The sequence below is a fragment of the Hipposideros armiger genome, unplaced genomic scaffold (genome assembly GCF_001890085.2).
Source record: "Hipposideros armiger isolate ML-2016 unplaced genomic scaffold, ASM189008v1 scaffold_826, whole genome shotgun sequence".
Classification (NCBI taxonomy): Eukaryota; Metazoa; Chordata; class Mammalia; order Chiroptera; family Hipposideridae; genus Hipposideros; species Hipposideros armiger.
This window is the reverse complement of record NW_017732176.1, coordinates 733,349-744,942: the sequence shown is the minus strand read 5'-3', so window position 1 is coordinate 744,942 and position 11,594 is coordinate 733,349. Positions and strand designations below refer to the sequence as shown.

Sequence of the window (11,594 nt, the reverse complement as noted above, 5' to 3'; positions counted from 1 at the left end):
AATGAGGCATTTCCACTTTGGGCATTAACCCAAAATACAATGCTAGGGTGTAATAAGACAAAGACTATTAATATTTAAGTGTTCCAAGAAATTTGATAGTGATAGTGGGTCAAATAATATAAAACACATATTTCTGTGGTAAGCAAGTGTAATTTTTACAATAAATAAGCATCTGTCTCAAGAGTAAAGGCAATACAATCTTTGCAACTGAAGTGTCATCTCATAGGAGAGCTTACCTTGGGAAAAAGTAAAACAATTCAACTTCATGACAACAGTATACAAATTACAAATCCTACAAGAAAATCCCATTACCGCCAACAGGCCTGCAGTTTATATTATTAAGATAACTGATTGTTAAATATTTTTTCAGCTTTTACCTTTATCTAAGTAATATACAAAGGCTAATTCAACATATTGTATTTTCAAAGTTCAATATCTCCCAATATCCAAAATTCTTGCTATTATAAACCCCTGTTCATTGAGTCCAACTTTCAGTTTAATCAAAGCAAAATAAAATATTGAGAATTTATGATTTTTACTTCTACACTAAACACATGACATGCTGTAGTCCTCTCTCCAAGCCTTTCCTCCTTCTAGCATGTGTCATCATTTGCAGTCCCCAACCCTACCATGTGAACCTCATCTATTTGTCCTTTCTCAGTTCACATCTTGTCTTGAATACCTCCCTGCCCACCACTCCACAGCTCAGGCACCGCCCGTATTCACTCCAAGTGATTACTATAACACTTACAACTCTACATTCTTTCTCTCAATAAATATATAATGTTGGTCTTTCTGTGGTAGACTATAAGCAACTCGAAGGCAGACAGTGTTGTTATCTTGGTAACTTCAGCACCTAGCACATGATAACCTGCACACAGTAGGCTCTCAGGTATCAGTGTTATCCTTGCTACTACTCCAGGAAGCACCAGATTGTCACAGAGCAGGCAGAGCACACCCTCCTATTTAACAGATGAATGAATTACTAGGTGGATATGCACCTATTAACAGAGCTTTCAGGAGAGTTAAAAAGAATTTCCTAATATCAGAAACTATTAGGAAATTATTGTTAATCTTGTTGTGATGATTGGGGTTAGGTAAAAAAAAATATCCTTATTGTCAAAAGTACATATTGAAGTATTTACAGTGAAATGTCATGATAGACATTGACTTTACTATAAAATACTTCAACAAAAAAGTAGATGAAACAATATGACAATTATTGTTAAATTTAGTTATGTGTATATTCTAGTCTATTCCAACACTTAAAATGTAAACAGCAAGATAACAAGAACATATTTAAAATGTAGAAACTAATGTGATTACCTTTATGTAAATCAGTAAGAAGTAACATAACACTCCTATTAAGGAGAGAATATGACATGACTTGAGAAAGCACAATATAGTATAATTTAAAAGTAAGCAAAAATGTTTCATGCTAGGATAACCAAAAGCACAGCATTCTAAACTACTTAAGGGAGGTAGGAGGGGAATCTCTTATTTAGAAATAAATCATTTATATTTAAGAAAGTAAATTTCAGATACTACATGAGACAAATAATGTGATCAATTATTTATTTCATTTAGGGAAAATAAATTTTTCTTTACATATCTTCTTGAACTTTACTTGTTATACATGTAAAACTAATGTGTTCACTGCTTTAAATTAATATAAATAACCTCAATATTTATAATTTAAGATCACTTCAGAAATATAGAATCTTTTCTTATGCTAATATTATAATATCTCTGGATACTTTTAAAGACATTAAGTTAATAAAAAGACATCTTCCATCCTTCTACCCGTTTTACAGGGCTCTTTTACAAAAAAAAAAAAAAAAGATTGTCCTAAAAGCAAAATTAAAATTACAGCTGATCCATCTTATAGTTAATGGGCTAAGTCCTAGTTAATTATCTGTGCTTGTGTGAAAAAGAAAGAACTATTCCTTCTTTTTATACTTCTTTACCAACTAACCCAAGAAATTCACCATTCTGGGTCATTAGCATGTTTTTCATCTAAAATATTTTGTCAACACATTCAGACTTATTTTAATAGAATTAGAAAATATAAAAATGCCTTAGACTCAAGAAGGATTCTTTTATAATGTGGTTCATCTCTCTTTGGTAATTTTGCTTAAAAGAGACTAGGCAATATCTTTTTTGTTTGTTTTCAATATCCAATTAATGTTTTTCATTTTTTATTTCCTTTGTAAGTAAAAATAACATTACATATCTAGTGGGAAAACGTCACTTGTTTCCTTTTTTTCATGATCACCTTTTAAGCATGAACAAATCTCTACACTTGCCTATACTTTTAGGAAAGTAATCACTCTCAGTCTTGTGTGTTGTTCTATTATCAAGAGGGTAGGAAGTGTTGAGAATGTGATTCCAGGACAGATTCGTTTCTCGTCATTTCACTGATATTCCTGTGCACCTTAAAGACAATGGTAATGTGCAAAACAAAGAGCAGTACTGCATATATTGTGTCCACGCCTCCAGAAATTTATACAGAACTAGAAATATTCTGTGTACTTGTGTGTGCTTTCTTCTTATGTCTTCTTTGGCTAAGTCAATTAGCCAATGATTGTTAGCATCATAAGCAAAACTGTCACTATTATAAATGCATGTCCTGAAAGTTAAAAGAAAAAGTTAAAATCAGCATAATTTTAGTTACCGGTGATAAACATTAATTTTTTATTACTATATGATAAACCATAAATGAATGAATTGGGTAATTTGGGGTGCTAAACAAATGCAAAATTAGTAAGTTATGGAGTATGGAAAACCTTAGCCAGTATAGTTAGAGCTTAGTAACTATAGCAACACTAACTAAAATATGACACTTAAATTTTTAGTTTTGGGGATTAAGTGGCCAAGTTAGAATCAATTAAGTTACTTTCAGATTAAAACTCAATGAGAACACCTTGACTACTATGTGTGGAATAGAGGAAAGTTTTGTCAAAAGAAGACACCTAGAAAGCTTCATAGATACATTAACATGAAGCTATTTTTGTGTAATAATTTTGTGTAACAACATAAAAGACATATCTTGTAAGATCTGTAAACAGGACTTAAGAAAGATACCTTAAAACAAATTTTAATATTTCATATACACTGAAAACTCTAAAAGCCTTCAAGTAAAAAGGAGAAACGACTACAATGTAAGCCAATCATCTCATGATGCAAATAGTCATAATGAGGGCATTCCTGTTTGTAAGCCCTAATGTATCAACCTTTTGGTTTTTTCCAAATATTTGTGGCATTGTTAACATCTAATCATTACAGTAAACAGTAAACACAAGATGAGAGCATGCTGAAGAGTTGAGAACTGATGACATGTCATGTTAATGAGAGGTTTAATATGTTAGTCATTCATTCGACAAAGAAAAACAGTGCTGACAATAATAGAGGTTTAAGTCTCTATTATCCTTTAACAGTCACAGATAAATCCTGAGCCAACTGTATTGATGGACATTTTGCAAGATACAGAAATGTGATGTTATAGAACCATATACCTTTTATAATTTACCAGAAGGTCTTATTTCTGAGGCATCAGGAGTCACAGTTAAATTATGAAATATAACATGTAGTGCTCTGTTGTCTTCAAATGTATAATAAGAGCTGAATAGCAGAGAAGGAAAACACTAATTGAATTACATAATTTTAATTTGAATCAAAAAGCAATACCAGCATTCCCTACAAAGACACCTTTTTTTTAAAATATATAAACTAAAATGTATCATACAAATTCAATGCTTCTAAAAGAAGTAAAGAAATCCTTTGATAGGCAAACCCAAAAGATCACCAGGTGAAGAAGGTATATTATCACCTTTAAACTCATTAACTCTTTCCTCTGTCTTCATTAAGATCAAAATTTTAATTAAATCAGTGTGAAATCAGGAGACTAACCAGGAATGTGTGAAGTTAGCTCTTACCCTGAAAAGCTTATACTTACTTCCCAACTAAGGCAAATGGAGGGTATTTTCAGTGCACATGAAAAAGGCAAATTTTTTCTTAGGAGTTTGCATGCATCTCCTCTTATTTAGAAACAGAGAAATTAGGTTTACTGCAAACGTCAACAAAATTCTAAACAAATATTCCCTCCTTCCATGTTTCTGCACTTTTCATCTTATTAAAAATATCATGGCCAATTATTTTACCAAAGTATGTAAAGAAACTGATGACAGCCAAGAGCTAGCTAGCACCCTGTAAACTCATTACTTTTCACCCCCTAAAGCACTGGCTTTGGAAGGCAAATTCATAACCCATAATGAGGCTGGAACAAATGCAAGGAAGTACATAAAATGGGTGGTTTACTTTTTTTCCAGAGTAGTTTTGCTAAGGCATCTGTACCAGCTCATTTTATATGACAGTATTCTGTACGTTTTTGCTGGGCTCTAAATCACACTCTTAAAAAGTTTCTGAAACATCTAAGAGAAAGTTATATGTTACTACATTTGCTATTATAGCCTCTAGACTATTTTATTGGTAGTGAACAAATATCTGTAAAAACGATTTTTAAAAAAACCCCAGGACCTAATGGTCAAATATTTTTACTAAAAAACTGAACCATTTAGTGATTTATAAAACATTGACATATTTTAGCTTACAATAGGCTTAAATAATATTGTTAATTTAAGGAGAAAGGAAAGAGTTATATAGAGCAAAAAGTAGATAGCTCATCAAAATAATGAAAACAGGCAATTTAGTAACAGCATTAAAATATAGTTGTTCTTAATTAATGAAAACATAGGCATTAAGGCAGCTTAGAAATAACTCAAGTTTATATGAACTCCATAATTAGCTTTCTGAACAGTAAAATCTATAAGATAACAGAAGGGGATTAATTTAAATAATCCTGTTTGTCTACAGAATACATCAGAGTCAACCATGACATTATACTTAATATATACCGGGGGTGCCAAAAAATGTGTACACATTTTAACAGATGTTGTCTATGCACAAGCAGTAGTTCGCAGCAATCAAAAGTGTCTGGACGCTGATGGTAACCACTTTGAGCTCCTCTTGTAATGGCAGAAGTAAAATGAGACTTGTATTCATCTTTTGTTATTGGTATATATTGAGTATTACAATTTTAATTTAGTTTTTCCTTTCTTAAAATGTGTATACATTTTTTTGACACCTTCTGTATATGTATAGTCAATGCAGATCAGATGTTTCAAATAATACTGATTTTTTTTCCTGTATGTTATTGCTTTGCCATCTGAGGGCTTGCCACATGCCAGGTAATGTTCTAATCTCTTTATGGGTAGCAACTCATTTGATGCTTACTGTATGAGAAAACTGAGGCATAGAGAAGTTAAGTTGCTCACAGTCACGTGGCACCTAAACAGTAGACCCAGGATCAAACCAAACAGTCAGGTTTCAAACCTACCCTCTTAACCACTGGGCTGTTTTGGGCTAGATCAGCATGGATTAATAAATGCAATTCAGGAAAAGGTCCAAGCACAGGCAATTTAACAATATATTAGAGGTTGGCCTTTCCTATATTTCTTTGCTTTGGTATAACACACATATATTGTACTAGCATAAATTGTACTAAGGACAAAGGTGAGTTGATTAATAGATTGCAAAGTGAGACTTGGGCGTTCAAGTCGCTTTCCTTTGAAGTGTTGTGAATGTCTTTGAATATATTCAGAAATTTAAAAAACACACAAAGTCTGTTCATCCAGGGTAGAAATTACAGAAAAAAGAAATAAAGAGATAGCATATTGAAAAATACAATTAAGCTAAGAAAGTTATCTACTTATGATATAGTATCAAGTTTTATTGGAAAGCAGCTAAGGATAAATGTTTTAAATCATCAGAATTTCTGCTCACCCTGATTTTCCATAGTCCCAGAAAATTTTGACTAGAATTAGGGAACCAATTAATATAGTACCAGCAACAAGTCCTTGAGGGGGAAAAATTTGGTAACACAGTTAATAGAAATATGAGCAATTACATGTACAGTGTAATTTCACAATAACAAACACACTGGTTATTAGGTGAGTTAAAGAAAATGTAGAAATCAAGAATTATATTTTGTATATGGTTTCCTCATGTCACAAGTTTGAGAGTAAAAAAGGCATGTTATTTATCCTTTATCTTGTTTTCTCAAGAAAAATGAAATAAAATATTTAAAATGAAGTATCACAATGATCAAATAAAATTTGTTTCACAGGTTTTAAAAGATTCTAAAATGTTTCAACCCCACTATGCACAATTCTAAAAGCTTTGCTCATTGATTTTCATATATGTATTTCCCCCTCACTCCACTCTCCAATGTCCTTGAACTCTACTCTTGATCTGTCTACAAAAGAAATTAAAGAAGACACTAGAAAAACAAACTGGAGCTAATGTGTCTAATAAGTGTATTTGGTTCTAAATCAGCAAAATATAAATGTCGCGCAATTGCACTACCATATGGACACATGGCTTTAAAAACAAACAAACAAGGGCTGGCCGAGTGGCTCAGTTGGCTAAGAGCTCACTCAAGAGTTTGAGCTCTGAGCAACAGCGGTTCGAGTCCAGCCCGAGCTGAGCAGCCACTGAGCTGCCAACAGGTAGCAGGATGGCTCAGCTAAAAAAAAAAAATCTAGGTAAAAACAAACAAACAAACAAAAAATGCTATTTCCACCACAAGTAAGCTTTCACCGTATTTTACCCAATTTTATTTATTTTATTTATTTTTTTTTAGCTGAGCCATCCTCCCAATCAATTTTTTAACTGATGCCCTAGCACAATACCAGGAACTCGGAAAGACTGTCATAAAATAAATTATGGCTTGTCAAAATTTTTAGTTTATTTTCCCTTGACCATGACCCATTAACCTCACCATTTTCTACTGTTGCAAAAACATTCCATTTTCACTTTGAATGATAAATAAAAATAGAAACTTAAAAGTGATCCAAAAATACCTCAATGATAGAAGTAAAAGCCTATTTCTAGAACGCTGATCAACACATACATGTTAACCTATAAGAAAGCATGTGAAAGGGGATGGTTTAACAGAAAACCAGAGTAAAATATAGAAATATGAGAAACATAAGTCTACATAAATGATTCCTTAATAAATTAATAAGGGAGTATTAGCTCCCAAATTAAAAACAAACAAGCAAAAAAAAACCCTTTAAGTTATGAAGGCAATAGTTTCTGAAGTCAAAATTCACTTGGTGTCTATTAGAAACCGTCCAAAAGTAAATCAGTGTAAATTTAATATTTATGCAATGTGGGATTAATGAAACTGTAGATTTTGAATGAAATTATGATTATGATTCCAATGTTCTTAGTCATTAACTGAAGAGCACTGATGTAGGGAAAATGCATAATTTAAGAAATGGCTTTCTCCAAGTAAAAAAGATATTTTAGTAATGTTCTCCAATGCAGAACTATTTTTACATACTGTTTAAAATGTTGCAAAGCAATTTTCCACCTATTATCTCATTTGGTCACCTCCAATAACTAGCACAATGCTTGACAAATAATAGAAAGTATTTACTAAATATTTATTAAATTTCATCAAAGGATATTCTTTTTGCAGATGAGAAATTGAGAGCACTAATATACAGAGTATCATCTTCATTTCTGAAGCACCCAAGTCAGAATTCTACCTACAAGATCTGGTATTAATTAAATGATGCTTGTCTCGTTTTCTGAAGAAGTGTGGTCTCATCCAGTCACTTCAAAAGGTCTCACTTGTATCTAATAAGGTAGAAATGCAGTGCATGTGGTATGAAAAACTAAGAAAGTTGTAGACAGGTTTTGTTCTCCCTTATCATCCTATTTAACATAACAGAATAAAGGGACTGAGGTCTGTGGACAGGTGAAGTCACACTGGAAAGAGACTTCTGCAGAAAAAATGTGAATGTGCTTGAGTAATCCTCAAATTTTCAGACTTATAAGTCAGGATTCAATACTACTCCCTCAGCAACATCTCCTGGACCCTTTAAGTGTCTTGCTATTACCACTGGACTTTCTGTGCCTCCGTTACTTCTTCAAATTTTTAAAATAAGGGAAATTCACACGTTTCCTTTTTCAGACTAAACAGACCACAGAAAAATTACATGATTACTTAACTTCTTAACTCTGAATAACAGGTAGGTAATTGAAGTCACTTTATAGTAGGATTAAGTTTGTCATGTGTAGGCAGGTAATAAGATACAGTGAAGACCCTCAATCAGCATCACACTCATTTCAAACCACCACTGATGGTTCAAGACTCTTCAAAGTACACCTGAATTTGGGCTCGTGTGTAATATGTGCTATATTCAGATAGATATACAGCATTAGTAAATATGTATGTGATATTCAAAGGATATCAAAAAGGCATTTTAGATTTTTCACTGAGTGTTCTCTAATTTTTAATTTAATATTCCTTTAATTAACCTTTTAATCTCCATAAGGGACTTAGGAATGTCACAATACCAGATTTAAGCAATGGAAGGGGGAGAAGCAATAGTTGTAAAGAATTAGGACTATGTTAATTGTCAAATTTGAGTTGTGCAGTTTCTTATCCTCTCTAGCACAAGAACCCTTCTAGACTTGCAAGTACCTAGTTCTGAAAAAACTATAATAGTCATCTCCTTCTATTTAAGCAACTAATAGATGTGACCTTGGGCAAGTTATAAATCCTGCAAAGCTACAGTTCTCTCAGATAAAAAATGGGACATAACTACATTATAAGATTGTGTGATGAGTTAATAACATGCTTAAAAATGTCTGAAAGGTTTTTTAAAGGGGAGAACGCAATATTTTTCTTTAAAAAAATGAGGAAACACTGTTATAGAACCAGCAGAAGAATATCTTTAAAATTCACAATACAGGCTTCATTTACATGGTAAATAAGGAAATTCTGAGACGATTAGTTCATCTCTCTTTCTTAGCAGAATTAAATGGAAAAAAATTCAAATACTTCAAAAGTTATATTATCTGTATTATCCTCTTACATTGCAGTATGATCAATAAAAGCAATTTTCTTGCAGTGGAGTTTGCTTATATTTAAAATGAGATAAGTGACCTGATTCGCACAATAAATTTTATTGTCATGTGTCTGATTTAAGAGGAAAGGAACTCCTCTTTATTTCTGAGCACAAGTTGGAATTACAACTAACCCTAATGAATGGGTTTTAGGGAACTCACATAATATATAGCTCAAGAATTTCAGAGAAAATAGTAAGTACTTCAGATCTTCATTGAACACCACTGAGCAGATGAGAAAAAGCTAATCTATTACACTCATCATAACAATCATAATGTGAACATTAAATTACTAAATCATGGGATTTGCATTTAGAACACATTTATTTCTATTTAAAATATAGAATGAACAAATTGAATTCCAACTGTATGAATCTTTCAAGATAAATCTTTCAGCTTGAGAAGTTTATTCAAAATATAATAAATAATAATAAAAAAACAATTAAAAATATCTGCTTTCAGCTATATAGTCCTTTGGCTAATTCACGCATGCATAAGATAGGAGATTGCAGATTAGAAGGACATAATTTTAAAATATACACTTTTTTATAAGACTGTATTTTCTGTTGGATCTTTCATATCAATATGTAAATTTAACTGTATTTCTTCTTAACAAATATTTCTCTTACTATAGTCTTTAGAAGTTTATTTATTTTCTTGTTAATGTATAACATCAAATAATATATTTATGGACCAAAAAAAGGACTTCACCAAATGTGAAAAGAAATCGTAACATAGAGATATGTTTTGGGCCTCATGCCTACAGCAACGGAATATTTTTTTAAAGATAACTTTGTTTTAAATCCCTGACAGGGAAGGGAAAAGGAAGGGGATATAATCTAAGGTAGAACTCTGTTTTATCTGGGGTAGGATAGAAACATAGAAATTGTCAAGAAGCAGTTTATGATTAATTATAAAATATCTAAGGATAAAAACTGTATTAATAACTTTCTTCTTCTTTTGGTTCTTCATCCCTAGAACAATTCACTGAAACAGCAGGCACTCAACTGATTGAATGCCTAATGATGTTACGTTTTCCTAAAATTCCCTTGGAACAAGAACATGGCTGGAAACACTTAGAAACATACCGAATACATACTGGTGTCCACGAAGCATATTGATGAAATGCATTTACCTGTCTTCTCTTTGGCTTCCAAAAATACTTCATTTTAATAGTACTCCTACAACACTTAAAAGACAATATTCTCTTATGGAAATATGAATTGCACCTCCAACAGTAATGACAATGTCTTTTAACTTCCAGAAAGCCAGACTTACCAAATGCAATGGTGCTGACCCCTAAAAAGGAAAAAAGAAAAAGAATTACAAAAATAAAAATTTTGAAGTCATTGATTTGCTAGCAATTGTATTTATGTTATATATATATATATATATATATATATATATATATATATATATATATATAAAACTTGAAAGTTCAAGTCATTCAGATTTCCATAACCAAAAGAAATAGTTATATTTATGAAAACAATTATACATTATGAACAATCAAATAACATACACACCAGTGCCTATATCTATTCAACAGAGTCAGCACTATAAAAACATAAAACACAGCAGTTACTGAATACTGAGACAAACGCCATGTAAATGGTTATATTATTTAATGACAAGAAACAAGTTCAAAAGCTTCAATAGTAACTGCTGATGCAATCCTAAGATCAAGAAACTATCAGAAACCTAAGTCTCTTTCAACACTCTATCAAAACTTAAATGACCATATCACATTATTATTTACACCTTTCTATGACTATGAATGAGGCATTGCAAAAATAGCTTCACTTTCAGATAAATACAGAGGATGCCAAAAAAATGTATAGATATTTTAAGAAAGGAAATCGTATATTAAAATTGTAATACAATGAATGACGCTAGCATTCATTTAATTAATGCCATCTTTTGAGCGAACGTCATATTACACATTGCTACATAATTCAACTTCAAAAAGTAATACATAGATAACATCTCTTAAAATGTGTATACATTTTTTTGGCACTCCCAATATATTTATAATAAATACATTGCTCTCTTAAATGGTGAACAAATTTACTCAAAATACCATGGAGATCAGGCAATACTGCATAGCAGAAAAAGCATAGAATTTGGAGCCAGCAAATATGTTTAAACCCCAATTTTCTCCTTATTAACTATGCACTCAATATGAATCATATAAATTAATCTCTAAGACTCTAATTTAGCACTTATAAAATGAAACTGAAAATACTTATTTTGCAAGGCTGTTGTAAGGACAAAAGGAGATTTGACTTTGAGTGGTGAATACACAATACAATATATAGATGATGTATTATAGGACTGTACATTTCAAATCTATATAATTTTATTAACCAATGCCACCCCAATAAATTAAATTTTAAAAATTTTAAAAAGAAATGGTATGATATTTAAATAATAAATTAATTGCAAATAAGAAACTGGATCTCAACATCAGATGAGATCAGGCATGTTCAGGGTGGTATGGCCATATTAAAATTAACTGAAAATGGGTCAAAGACCTAAACATAGACCTGAAACAATAAATTGCATAGAAGAAAACATAGGTATTAAACTTATGGACCTTGGGTTCAGAGAGAATG

At 31.6% G+C, this 11,594-nt stretch overlaps 1 protein-coding gene across 1 annotated transcript in view; it reads right to left on the bottom strand.

Annotated features, from left to right (window-relative positions):
- Nucleotides 1-1,921: 1,921 nt before the first annotated feature.
- LOC109374502 (complement decay-accelerating factor) overlaps nt 1,922-11,594 on the bottom strand; it is a 36,616-nt gene continuing 26,943 nt past the window's right edge. Inside the window, exons 7-9 of the mRNA XM_019629135.1 lie at nt 10,258-10,278; nt 5,842-5,914; nt 1,922-2,629 (exon numbers count right to left, since the gene is read on the bottom strand). Of these exons, the coding sequence (XP_019484680.1) occupies nt 2,410-2,629; nt 5,842-5,914; nt 10,258-10,278 (314 nt within the window). The 3' untranslated portion in view covers nt 1,922-2,409. The remainder of the gene's footprint in view (nt 2,630-5,841; nt 5,915-10,257; nt 10,279-11,594) is intronic.